Below are 13,336 nucleotides of genomic sequence, written 5' to 3'. Positions count from 1 at the left end.
ATTTCTTATTCATACGTAGCTTTTTGGTCACATCTTTGTTATGTTCAATGTGGGTTGGAGGAAGGAACATTCCTCATTTACACTGAACCCTTCTTGTGCCGGAACGGCTTGAGCATCTCCTTCTCCCACATTCTGGGAGAAGTTCTGCCTTCCACAAGGCCAATGAAGTGTTCCTAATTGGACGCTTTAATCATCTAATCTCCTTCCAGCGGATGGAACAATTTGTTCATCCCTTGATGTTGTCACGTATTGCAGGGGTGCTGGGAGTGTGGGCAGAAGAGATTATGCAAACTGAACTGACTCCCAAGTTCAAGGAATGAAAAGGGGTTGTCACATTTCAGCACAGCTGTTATCCAAGGATATATATCATTCTGTCAAGCGGTCTTCTTTGTTTGCATGTAGCAAAAGGCTGCAGGGTAGCATCATCGGATGAAGGTGTGGCTCTGCCACTGATGCAATGCCCTCTGCTGGTTAGGGCAGGAATTTGGGATTTGTTCAGTGTGCCGGCGATATCTCGTCTACTCTTCGCGAAGGACAACATGGGATCTTTAACGGCCGCCAACAAATGCTTGCAGACGGGCCACCCAGGCTCACCACCATTCGAGGGACAGCACACACATTGATGAAACATCGAGATGACAGTTTATAGCTGGGTTGGGATAAAATTCAAAAGGCAAAATGTATGTACAATCCAGGTGCACGATTGGGAAAAGCAACGTAGTGCCAAAAAGAAACGGGTACTCGGATAAACTCCACACCATCCTCGGTAACAGGCGTGAAACGGTTCGTGATGCATACATACGGTTGCACAATCACTTAGCTCGCAGCTTTGTGAGGAGGTAGAAATGGTTAGTTCTGTTTGCAGCTCAGAATGGTTGCACACCTTGGAATGGAATACTTGCAAAACTATTGCTCCTCCCCCCCACCCCCCTTATCTTCCAGGTACTCCGGATTTTCACGGAGGAATAGACGGAGATGTACATTCCATTAGGCTGGAACCTATTCAGGAGGACGAATCCAGCGAGTATGATGAAGTTCAGCGAGCACCTGTTCCTGTGCTCCTCGTGCAGGTCGGCAGTCCTGCGTCCACAGCCGGTATGAAGCACAGGATTCGGTCATAATTTTAAATATGTAGAATAAATGGCGTTTTGGTAAAGGACTCATTTATATATTTAAATTTGAAGTTATTTGTTTAACAAAATCTGACAGTAGCTTCATTTGGGTTTATTCCTCTGTCGGAGAGTCTTTCAGTCAAAGCCCATCAAAGGAAGGCGAAAAGTCCATCCTTTGATTGCAGCTGTGTGAGAACTTGTTATTCCAAGTATTCTGCTTTGAGAAGCTGCTACACCATCTTGGTTTTGGTAGTAACTACATTCTGCAGCACGTGACATAAACTCCATCTTATGCACAAAGATTGCTTCAATCTCCTCTCATCGATTCTTGACCAATATTGCACAGGCGATGCTAACGCAGTGATGACAAACGATTGCCCTGCTGATGTTGAGCAGTCTTTTGTGAACGAGGAGGCAGATAACAACGCCATTCAACCAGTAGCTGGTAAGATGTCCTCAAAATCTATTTTTCATTCTCTTTGTGCTTGTACGCCTGTTTCTTTCTTTTTAGGCTCTTAAAATACCACTCGTGTAGTTAAACTGTTGAGCATGGTTTCTGCACGTCGTTGCATATTTGGGCCTCAGAGCATTTTACCCTCGTCGGTCCTTTTGTTCAGTATATACTGAATGTCTTTTGATTTGTAATTCCCTGCTATGCCATCATCCCAGAGCCCTCTAATGCAGACGTTCTGGATCTCAAACGTATAAGCAAGACCGAGGACATTAAAGACAACCAGAAAGTTGAGGATTATCTTGGACTATGAACTTATTTGATGTACTTCGAATGATTAAAGGGATGGCTTGAAATTGATGTGAGGTTACTATTATTTTTATTACCTCCACCACCGAAGGTGGAAGGTGGTTATGTTTTCACCCCTGTCTGTCTGTTTGTTTGTTTGTTCATGTGTCTGTGTACAGGATATCTCAAAAAGTTGTGGATGGATCCAGATAAAATTTGGTGGACAGGTTCGGTGTGCGACAAGGACGAAGTGATTTGATTTTGGTGAAGATCTGGATCCGAAAACTAGAATTTTTAAACTGATTCTTCACCATTAAGAGATAGGGCCAAAAACAATATGTAGCATGATATCTCACAAAGTTGTGTACAGATTCGGATGAAATTTGGTGGACACGTTAGGTGTGAGACGAGGATGAATTGATTCAATTTTGGTGAAGATCCGGATCTGATAATGTTTTACGTGATTGTTCACCATTGGGAGATGGGGCCAAAAACGATATATCGCATGATCTTTCAAAAATGTATTGGGTCCGATATGTTCTCGTGGATACGGCGTTGCGTGACAGAGGTATGCGCTCCACCGCGTGCTCTTCAAGTTTTTCAAGGTGGTACCTCTTTTTGAAATTTGAGTGCCCTGTTTTTTTCTGTGGTCGCCACTAATTTAAGTGTTCGTCAACACGTTTTGACAAATTGAATGTTCGGTCGAGCATGCCCTCATTATTTCTATTCCACTTACTTGATGCATTCCAATATATCCATTCGTGGTTTAACATTCGTGGAGTCTCATCGGAGAGCTGGGGCCACAATAGAGCAGGAATGAGTAAAATGGTTAACTCGATAAACATTTTAATGTTTGTGCAACTTTTTGCAGGAGAAATGCCGAAGAACAGCGGTAAGCACGTTTGCACGAGCTGCCATCAGACATTCCTGACCGAGGCTTCCTTGCACCTTCACACAGTGACTCACATGCAGACGGCCGAGGTGAAGAAGCATAAATGCAGCCATTGTCCCTACAGTTCTAGTCGCAAGGGAAACCTGAATGCACATATGAGGGTCCATACTGGAGAGCGACCCCACAAGTGTGATTATTGTGGCAAGACCTTTACTCAGTTATCAGACTGCAGAAAGCACATGAGAGTTCACACCAAGGAGTGCCCGTACGAGTGTAACATCTGCAACAAGGCGTTCGCTCGCTCGTCCAGCCGTCGAAAACACATGAGGATCCACACGGGAGAACGTCCGTACAAGTGCTCCGTGTGCAATAAGGCATTTGCGCTTGCAGGAAACCGTAAGAAGCACATGAAGATTCACACACGAGAACACCCTAGACCTTCGGCGAGGCCGCCGGCAGAAGATTGTCCATACAAGTGCTTGACTTGTGGAAAGGCATTCGCTGCGTTTTTGAATTATCAACGCCATTTGAAGATTCACACGGGGGACCTGCCATGGAAGTGTACCACGTGTGGCAAAGGATTTGTTTTCTTTTCCGCTTGCCAGAAGCACATGCGGACCCACACCGGTGAGCGCCCGTATAAATGTACATCCTGCGGAAAAGGCTTCACCCAACTGACCGCCTGTCAGATACACATGAAGATTCACACCGGCGAACGTCCGTACAAATGTACAACCTGTGGGAAAGCATTTACACATCCCACGACTTGCCAAATACATCTTCGGATCCATACAGGCGAACGTCCGTACAAATGTGCTACATGCGCAAAGTCGTTCTCGACATCATCGGCCTGTCAGAAACACGCGAGGCTTCATTTGAGAGAAAACGCTCGGCGCACCATGAATGATAAGGATTGATCTGGAGAAAGTACTGCAGTTCAAAAATAGGCAAACTCTCTTTCTCTCTTTCTCTTTCTCACCTACATCTGTTGAGTCAATACTTTCATAGAGTGTTTGAAATGAAATCTCGTGTTCCAACTCATTTGTAATTGACAGCTTGCACTTCCATCCACTTTCATGAATCGGAAGCTGCCCAGTTTAGTGGCAATGTGTATATAATATATATATAATTACATACGTGAAATTTTTTTTTTAAAGTTTGACCGTTCCGCCACTGATGCTGCTTAGCACAGTATGTGTCATCATAATCACACACCGTATGTACCTCCTTCTGTGTGCCAGTTGTTGTTTTTTTATCCCCCGCCGCATGGCGGAAGGGGGATATTGTTGTCACCCAGGTTGTCCGGCTGTCCGTCCGTCCGGGCGTCAACATTTATAGCTGTGAGTGCGATAACTCATAAACTGTTCGCCATATCGATTTGAAATTTGGGTCACACATGTACCACCTTAAAAGGAAGAACCCTATCGATTTTGGGTGTGGCCGGATCCAAGATGGCCGACTGGGGCGGCCGTCTTGAAAAAAATGTTTTTTGTAATAAATGGAAAACCGCTTATCTGATTTCAATTATTTTTGGTTACTACGTTCCTCACCCCTGGGGAACGTTTTCGAGATGATGACCAAATGGTGTCTTGTTTCCAATTCACCTCCCTCATTATCTGGAATATGTATGACCTTTTTCATTCAATGGTGGGGGATTCCCCATCTCTGATGGTATATTTAGTAGTGTATGAACAACATGCAATATTTGAATGGTGGTGTGTAAATCGACTAATTACCGACCAGAAATATTATATACTGTCCAATTATTACTTTCCAAGCAGGCTTTTTATCACAGCATGCCATCCTTTGGATGGACGTGAAGCTTGGTGTCCCATCTGCTCGCATTAGTTGGTGGGTGTTAAATATCATATGGTCTCTTTTGTGAAGAGTAGGTGAGTTATCAATGCCCCACCAACCACCACCACCTTAACAAATTCAAAATTCCTGACCGAAACCAGGTTCAGTCAACCTGGCTCATGAAAGACAAGCCAAAAATTTCCCAACATTCCCCACAAGCATGTAGTAATAATTGGGGCCACTAAAGTAGGAATAGTAGTTGAGGCTGTTAGATTGTCTTGCTTCTCTACTCACTCATTCTCCACTCAATCTCTTATAAAAGGATTAAATGGTTGAAGTAAACTTGGAAACCAATTGATGTAGATAATGTACCTGTCATAACTCGGTGGAAACATCTCTGATATGGGAATGTCTTGGCTACTCTTTTTACACAGGTTTAATCCATTTTCTGGAGTTTTCAGACACTAGCCGTACCTACATGTTGCTTCGCTTTAATCAAAAGACTTCAAACATTGCATGCCTATCTGTGAGTGTTAGAGGATGTAAAAACGTGTGAACAAGGATCTTTTCTAATAAGTAATTGTAGCTGTGGTTGTTTGTGTGCTCATTCTGTACTTTAATATATTTTTCTATTACATGACTTCGAAAAGTATTACATACAATTTTGTGTGCTCCTCCCAACTCTGTCATGCTTTATTCTAAAGGGTGCCTCTGCTGTCATACTATTGGAACAACTACATTAAAGGTCGAGGTCCTGATTCTGATTCTTCTTCTTCCATTCTGGAAAACTGGGCTTTTGAAACGGGCATTGCTGTCATTAAACGGACACTCATTTTTATTCCAGGTAAATCGACGACAGCATTCGCTTTTCAACCACGTAAATAGATTATTGGCTTTCTGTAAGTACCGTTGGTATCATCATGAGCGTGATGAACACACACACAAACACACGAATAGACGCTTCTCTTTAGTGAAAGATAACTCCACAACACCACAAACTATGATCAGAGATGCTTCATATGGAAGGTATCAATTGTATGGAAATTGACAATTTTAGCTTACGTTGACCTCAAAAATAATTGGTGGTTGAATTCAATGACCGAATATGCAAATCCTCTTCATATTTCAAGTCGATTGGATGAAAATTGAGGATTTCAGAAATAGACCGAAGTTGCTGACCTTTTGACCTCAATCAATAGGCTTCTTCTTTGTGACCAACTGTACCATTTGGTTTCATTTCAAGAAGATTTGTTTAAAACTGTGACCTGCGGGCAAATGGCAAACAGACAAACGGACCAACCAATATACAGTGCTTGGAAAGTAAATCTTCGATTTTCACAAGTATTAAATGCACCACACTCAAACGGCAGCGAATGGTAAACTTGTATTTATTAAGGCTTCTTGTATCACAGGCAATGTGAAAATTAAAAAGCATAAATGTACCAAGTCCAAGGCAAGCATGAATCCAAGGCCAAAACTAGCATTTTAAAATTATTCTTATTTTGTATACCAAGTCGAGGCTCGTGTAAGGGCTAATACATAGAAATGTATAACAAGGCAGGAGACAAGAGGGGCGGGAGGGGGAAAAGACAATAGGATATCTGTGGAAGGGAGGGCGATGGGGCAGGGTACATGAGGTTAACAAAATGGTACTGCAGGGACTTTCAGGAAGAAAAACAGGGAATTTGAAGGAGGTGGATTAACGGGGTTCGTAAATATCAAGATTTTTGGATGAGAGAAGATAGATGGTGGTGAACAGCTGTTTTGAACAATTGGAGGGAGGAGTGGAACTGAAGAGAGTGTGGGAGTTTGTTCCAGAGGTGGAAAAAAAAACAGGAATGGAAGAGTGAAGGTGAGCAGTGATTCTTGATTTTGGCAGTTTCACCAGAAGGGGTTTTTTCGTAGACCTTGAGCACCCTGCGGAAATTTTAGTGGGGACAGATCACAGACAGAGTTGGGGGGGGGGTAGGATGGAGAGGAGACGGAAGAAGACAAAGATCACTGACCTGCCTCTGTTGAGAGAGTGAAAGACCCAAAGACTCAGCTTCTACGCGGCAGATACCAATGATCCTAAATGCCTTGGTTTCCGCAGCGTGAAGTCAAGCTTGGTATGAGGCAGGAGCACCAGCCCAGAGGGGGCAGCAGTACTCCATCAGATTGTGGATGAAAGATTTTAGTGGTTAGAAGCTCAGGTGTGCCAACAAAATATTTTGCATGATGTCGGATGCCCAGTCCAACATGTGACAGAAAAACTGGCTTTGGGCGCCAGGCTTGGAGACGTGGCTTTCCCAGAAAAGATTGTGGCAGATAGTGAGACCCAAAAGCTTGAATTAAAGGACTCCTTCAAGGGGATTGTTGAGAAAGTCCATGGGGGGGGGGGGTTCCCAACAGTCCTTTCAGAGACATGGTGAGGGTGTGAGATTTGTCAGGATTGAAAGACATATTCCAAGTGTTTGACCAGCTTGTCATTTTATCCAGGTCTGCAGAGAGTGAAGAGGCTGCTGCCTGCTGATCAGAGGGGTGAGAGATGGTAAGACAGAGGGTGGAGTCATTAATAAAGAGATCATTGATGAAAAACAGAAAAAGCACAGGGCCAAAAACACTAACTTGAGGAACTCCAGCCTGGACGGGAAGAGGAGATGAGAGAATTCCCTTAAGAGCCACGCGTTGACCGACAGGAGAAGTCCGGGAGCCATGAGTTGAGATTGCCTTGGATAGAATAAGAAGAAAGTTTGGTGAGCAGTGCGGGATACCAGACCTTATCAAAAGCTTGTGATATGTCTAGGGATATGGCTCTGATCTCATGTTTGGCATTTAGGACCTCCATCCAATGTAAGGAAAGCAAACGTAGCTTGTCCAGGGTTGAGTGACCTGAATCCAAATTGATGATCTGAAATCAAGCCATTGGAGAAGAGGAAGGATTTAATGTCTGAAGCAATGATGGATTCCATGACCTTGCTGATAATTTGGAGCAGGCTGGTTGGTCTGTAGTTGCAGGGATCTGTTTTTGCACCTTTTTTGTTCAGGGCAGTAATGATTGCTGATTTCTAAGCAGATGGCAGATGACCTGGAGAAAATGAGAGGGTGAATAGAACAGAGAGAGTGTGAGCAAGAAAAGAAGAGCAGGTTTTTTAGAACACGTGGGCTGATGCCGTCTGAACCGGGAGCAGAATCTGAGTCGAGGTTTGACAGCAAGCTCTCCACCTTGTCAGGAGAAAAGGACATAGAGTCCAGGAACAGCTGGGTGCGACTGGGTAAGGTGGGTTGAGAAAGCAATGGGTTTGGGACACAAAATTTAGAAGCAAACAGAGTTTAGGCATTCAGCCTTTTCGCGTGCAGTGCCAGCTGTACAGACATTTGAGGTATTGGGGGGGGGGGGTGAAGATACACCAGAAATGAACTTAACTAGATGCCGCCAGGATTTAGAGGAGGGAGAGTTTTGAGAGTTCAGACTTGAGATGAGAAAGATGTTGTTTCTGGCTCTCCTCAGGGTAGACACACACTTGTTCCCACCTTTGTGGAAGGAACTGAGATTGCCTTCAGTTGGATTTACCTTCCATGAGGTGAAGGCAAGTTGTTTCAGGACAACTGCATCACCACAAGCTTCAGTGTACCATGTGTGGGAGGAAGGGTTGGACAACTGAAGACGAGATGGGATAAATCTGTGCATGAGAGAGAGAGAGCAAATTTATTTGGAAGAATTCCCAGGATGAGTTGATGTTGGAGAAAGTAGAAATGGAAAACCAGTCAAATACTTTGATGGCTGCTTGAAGACCCTGCCAGTTGGCCTGAGTGAAGTGCCAGACTCGTCAGCACCGAGGTGGTTCTCTAACAGCCAGAGAGATTTTGATGAAGAGAGCAACTCTGCTGCCAGGACGAGGCTCAGGTCTATCATACTAAAGGAGGGAGTCAGAGATGTCTTGAATGTAGAAAATTTGTGAAGCAGATTGTCTGGTTTATCGGTGGCAACCTGTATGGAGAGATCAGGCAGGTTGAAGCGAAGGCCCTGGATGTTTGAGGACCACACTGTTAAAGAAGAGGAAGGGGAGGAGGCTTTGGGTGCAGGGGAGGGGAAGTGGCGGGTCGTGTGAGAGTTGTTGACAGATTGTAGAAGAGCTAGGGGAGAGGGTCGGATGGGGAGGAGGACAAAGGGCTAAGTGGTAAATGGATGAGTGGCAGTGGAGAGTAATAAGAGAGGGGGCAAAGGGAAGTGGGAGATTGGAGGAGGTGAAGGAATGAGCTGGAATTGAGAGGTTGGGGGGAAGGAGGCAGCTTTGTATATGTGGAGGTGGGCAGCTTTGAGAAGTGGGAGTGAGGGGTGAGATTTGAAAGGGAGGGGTGAGGGGCAGAAACGAGGGGGAAGAATTCAGGGTGAATGGTGTGGGGGGAGCTTTTGAGAAAGGTGAGGGGGAGCTTTGAGGGAGAGGGGAGACGATGAGAGCAGGCACGGCCACGTGGGAGGAGGGAGAAGGGAGAGGGGAAGGATGAGACTGGGTAGAGGTATTGTGGAGAGGGGAGCTAGTGGGGGTAGGGTGGGAAGAAGGGGAGGTGTGATGAGAATTTAGTGGGTGGGAAGAGGGGGACAACTTTGAGGAGGAGGGAGGGGTGAGGGGAGAATTGAGAGAGAAAGGTGTAGGGTGAGCTTTTGAGAAATGTGGTGTGGTGGGGGGGGGGGAGTGAAGTTTGCTTTGAAGAGGGAGGAGGTGGCTGACTTGAGAGGGAGGAGTGAGAGGAAAGCTTTGACAGAGGGGAGACGATGAGAGCAGGCACGGTCATGGAGGAGGAGGGAGGGGAGGGGGAGGATGAGACTGGGTCGTGGTATGGCAGAAGTGGGAGCGGTCGGGGAGAGAAAGAAAGATAGAGAACGAGTCCGAGAGAGAGAGAGTTGGAGATATTGAGCAGTGTGCTGAATGAGACTGAGACATTTGTTAAGATGAAAAAGAGCCCACAAATGTTTGCAAAACCATACAGTTTGGGCTACCAGAGGGGGAACTGTTTGTAAGGCAGAGGACAGTGGATAGAAGTTAGGATGGGGGGCAAAATGAGAGGAGAAAGGAGGGGGTATAACAGGTAAGGAGTTAGGAGGTCGATTTAAGGTGAGATGAATTTGCACTGAAGTTGGAAAAGAAAATGAAAAAAAGGAAAAGAAAATTTGCACAGTGGTCTGGTAGAAGTGGGAGCGGGTGGGGAGAGGAACAAGAGTTGAGGGGGTGGGAAGAGGAGGAGATGTGATGAGAGGAAAAAGAGACAGAGAGAGAGACAGAGACAGAGAGAGAGCGTGTTGGAGATATTGAGCAGTATGCTGAATGAGAGCAAGACATTTTGAAACCATGCAGTTTGGGAATATCAGAGGGGGAACTGTTACTAAGGCAGAGGACAGTGGAAAGATGCTCAGATGGGGGGGGGGGGCAAGATGGGAGGAGTAAGGAGGGGATATAACATGGAAGAAGTTAGGAGGAGTTCGATTTAAGGAGGTGGGATGAATTTGCACTGAAGTTGGAAAAAAAAAAATGATTAATAATGGAAGACGAACAAGTATTGCAAAATGTTTTTTTTTTAATTTGTAGGTCATTCATTTAAATACCTTGGAAGATGCATGGAGTGCAGAAGAATTGAGAGAGAGTAGAGAGAAAGGAAGCGTTGTCACGGATGGGATTTTTTAGACATGGGATGAAAGAAAGGTTGAATTGAACACAAGATTTTGTAGAAGAACCGGGTGAAGAGGGGAAGTTGACTCACTGTCAGAGACAGTTTCTTTATTTTTTCTTTTTTTTTTAGATTCGGGAATAGGGGGGGGGGGCGTAAAGTAAAAGTGTGAAGAAAATATAAACGAATCTAGAAAATTCTACCAACATGTACATACGTAATCCACATCTTAGCATTTGTTTTGGAATGCCATGATACTGCAGGAATGAGGAATTAAAATCTTACTATAAACTAACATATGAACACATGCCCCACCAACACATCCCCACCCAGCTTGTAGCCCATATATTATTTTAATAGAATGTACAATAAGAGTTTTCATCCTTGGGATATTCACCAACAGTGCTTCCAGGAGACATAGGTCAAAAGGATGGTTGAGAGCTAGTTATTTGCCATTGCCAAATTGACTGTAAAATGGTGGTATTGTTTCATGCAACAATACATATTGCCACTTGTTCGAGAGGAATGTATATCATTACAATCGTTCAAGCAGAATTACCGTTTCAAACAAAAATATCTGTTCGTTGTGACATTTGCTGTCGGGCTAGTCAGGAGGAATTGAATGATGATGTGATTGCATTTACTTGTTCCTACAGGTCGAAGTACAAGAGAAAGACTGAAATGATAGAGAAATCTACCGTCTTACATTGCTTAAACAATTGCACATATTTTAGTGCTCTTTATTTTTTGTGATAGGAAGCATGTCCGACTGCATGACAGAGGTCGTAAACTTGCTTTTGAGCTGTCTGGTCGGGGTTCGATTCCCGACCTAACTGTCAAATTGACATGTGGCATCGACGAATACAGTACTTTAGAAGGACACTATGCTGGAGGACCCATCTGCCGGCATTAGTTGGTGGATGTTAAAGATCCCAGTGTCCTTCGTGAAGAGTACGTGGGTTTTTCTTTAAAATCGAATAAAAAAAATACTTGTACCATACATGCCTAGTGTTGGCTTAATGGTTAGAGTGGTGGGCTTGGGATCCAGGGATCCTGAGTTCAAATCCCACTCGGCTGTTGAATTAATACCAGGTAGGGTTGACTCTGCCTGTCATCCTAAGGAGGTCGGCAAAACGAGTGCCAGCTTGCTGGTATCCTGTGTTGGAGTGGCGACCTGTCCAGCATTGTGCCCAATAGCCAAGGAGACTGCTTAAGCAGCACCAACGCTCTACACAGAGTATGGTCCCGATGGATGAATGGACCATACTCTTTGCAGAACTTTGGTGCTGCTAAAGCAGTTTCTTAGCAAGGGTTATACTGGGTGATTTGCCATTGCTTTCCCAGCAGTTTGTCCATGCTCTATCCTTTTTAAATGCTCAGCATCAAGCAGCGTGTACCATGTACCATTTCTTTTTTGCTCAGTCTTTGGTATGACTCGGCTGGGGCTAGAACAATCGACCTTCCATACTCACAGCGGTTGCATTATGCCAAGTCTGGTTATTCACCGATACTCCAAACGAATCCAATTCCTGCCTTGAGTAACTGTTGGAAAATTATCTGGCACATCACTAAGCACAGCCCTTGCATAAGACTGCTTTGTCTGCAGAATATGGATAAAGCAGAGTAGGATACAGCAAGAATGGTGAGGTCATTCAAAAAAAGTAGAAAATATTATTGGATATGAATCCGTCAATGGATATGCCTCTGCCAAAGGTCACATGACATTTGACCCCAAAAATCTATCAATTCATCGCAGTAGCATTCAGACAGATAGCCAAAAACATAATGCCTTTGCCATAATAATGAGGTTACTCGACCCACTATCAGAAAAATATATCATTTCCCTTTTCTGCAACAAAAATGCTGCATTCCTTCTCACTAGCTTGTGTAACTCATGATGATCTTAAACTTTGTGATCATTTTCACATCTAGAAAATACATTGTTTAAAAAAATAAAAGAATCACTAACTTCCAAGTCCTCCCCCCCCCTAAAAAAAAAGCTATCAATAATAACACCTTTTCTGGGTTACTGCAATATCTTGGATCAAATTTTGCCAAAGTACAGTGAGTGCTACAAAGAAACAATAATTTCACCTCTCAAGGCTTTTTTTTTGTGACGTTTGAGCGGAGAGTATTCCAGAAGAGGAGAAAACAAGTCTGTGCATTGTTCTAAAGCATTCAGTTCTTCATAAACTATAACATTGAGCATCTGCTGGGCTTCGATTGAAATATACCAACCGCCGGGGAAAGCGAGGGGAGCTTGACGTTTTGGATATTAACCCTTCATTGGGCTGTTTTGCCACGACAAAGGGTCAACCCCTGAAAAGTCAGCATCTTATTGCTTCCCATGGTGGTTGCCATACCTCAATCAACGTCATGTTGCATTCATCCATCGTTTTACATGTCCCCAAACCGCAGATAGACACTAGTCTTCATGAGCAAGACTAGTTCTTCATGAAACATTTATTGCTCTGATAGTTTAAAGGTCACGCCAAGGAATCATTGTGTTGTTGTGCTGTGTCACCATTGTTGATCAAGATTTCTGTCTTCTCTTCATGAGGTTCATAATGCCCCTCATTGGTTTCGTAATTACCTTGGAATGGGAAAAAGGAAGGACACAAACTTTACAACACTGGAAAAAGGTAGATTGTCAACAAGCTTCTCTGTCCACAAAGATTGATCAAAGCTGCCTTGTTCCTTTAAGGCCAAACTAAAAAAGGGTTTTGTTTCTAATCACCACCCATTCCTGTTTTTCTTTTTACCCCATGCACGTGAAGTGAAAAGTGGGGTTAAGCAATTGGTTCATGGGTGTCCATCTGTCTGTCTTATCGGTTTATGATCGAGGAATAACTCAGATAAATCAAATGTTATATTTTGAACACGAATATGAAGATGAGTCTTTCGTTTTACCATACCCTGGCTCAGAATTCATTCCGATCGCACATGTGCAGAGAGGAGAAAGATAACTTTTTAACCTGTCTTCCAGCCTGTCAGTCAAACAAAATTGAAAACCATTCCAAACAGGAAACTTACTGTTTTAAGGACGTCATAATGGCCATATACGACAAGCACGAATAACTAATGTGATGTAATAGACACTGGGTAAAATGGTGGTAAAACCCGGAACATTTTAAAATTATATGCCTCCAA

The 13,336-nt window shown here is 43.9% G+C and overlaps 2 protein-coding genes across 4 annotated transcripts in view; one reads left to right on the top strand and one right to left on the bottom strand.

Annotated features, from left to right (window-relative positions):
• The window catches only part of LOC147008691 (uncharacterized), a 30,872-nt gene extending 25,574 nt beyond the window's left edge, over positions 1-5,298 (top strand). For both annotated transcript variants that reach the window (XM_085863467.1, XM_085863465.1), the window contains exons 4-6: positions 943-1,095; positions 1,459-1,557; positions 2,723-5,298. In XM_085863467.1, the coding sequence (XP_085719593.1) occupies positions 943-1,095; positions 1,459-1,557; positions 2,723-3,660 (1,190 nt within the window). In that variant the 3' untranslated portion in view covers positions 3,661-5,298. The remainder of the gene's footprint in view (positions 1-942; positions 1,096-1,458; positions 1,558-2,722) is intronic.
• LOC147008690 (cell adhesion molecule 3-like) overlaps positions 1-13,336 on the bottom strand; it is a 58,485-nt gene that overhangs the window by 3,065 nt on the left and 42,084 nt on the right. The window contains exon 10 of one of the 2 annotated variants that reach the window (XM_085863468.1): positions 5,913-12,779. The exons of the other annotated variant lie outside the window; for it this stretch is intronic. Coding sequence (XP_085719594.1) covers positions 12,673-12,779 — 107 coding nt within the window. The 3' untranslated portion in view covers positions 5,913-12,672. Of the gene's footprint in view, positions 1-5,912; positions 12,780-13,336 lie in introns of those variants that run through there. 2 annotated transcript variants of the gene reach the window in all.

The sequence above is a fragment of the Eptatretus burgeri genome, chromosome 18 (assembly GCF_056783735.1).
Source record: "Eptatretus burgeri isolate ZD-2024b chromosome 18, Ebu_testis_v1, whole genome shotgun sequence".
Lineage (NCBI taxonomy): Eukaryota > Metazoa > Chordata > Myxini > Myxiniformes > Myxinidae > Eptatretus > Eptatretus burgeri.
This window is presented reverse-complemented; position numbering and strand designations above follow the sequence as displayed.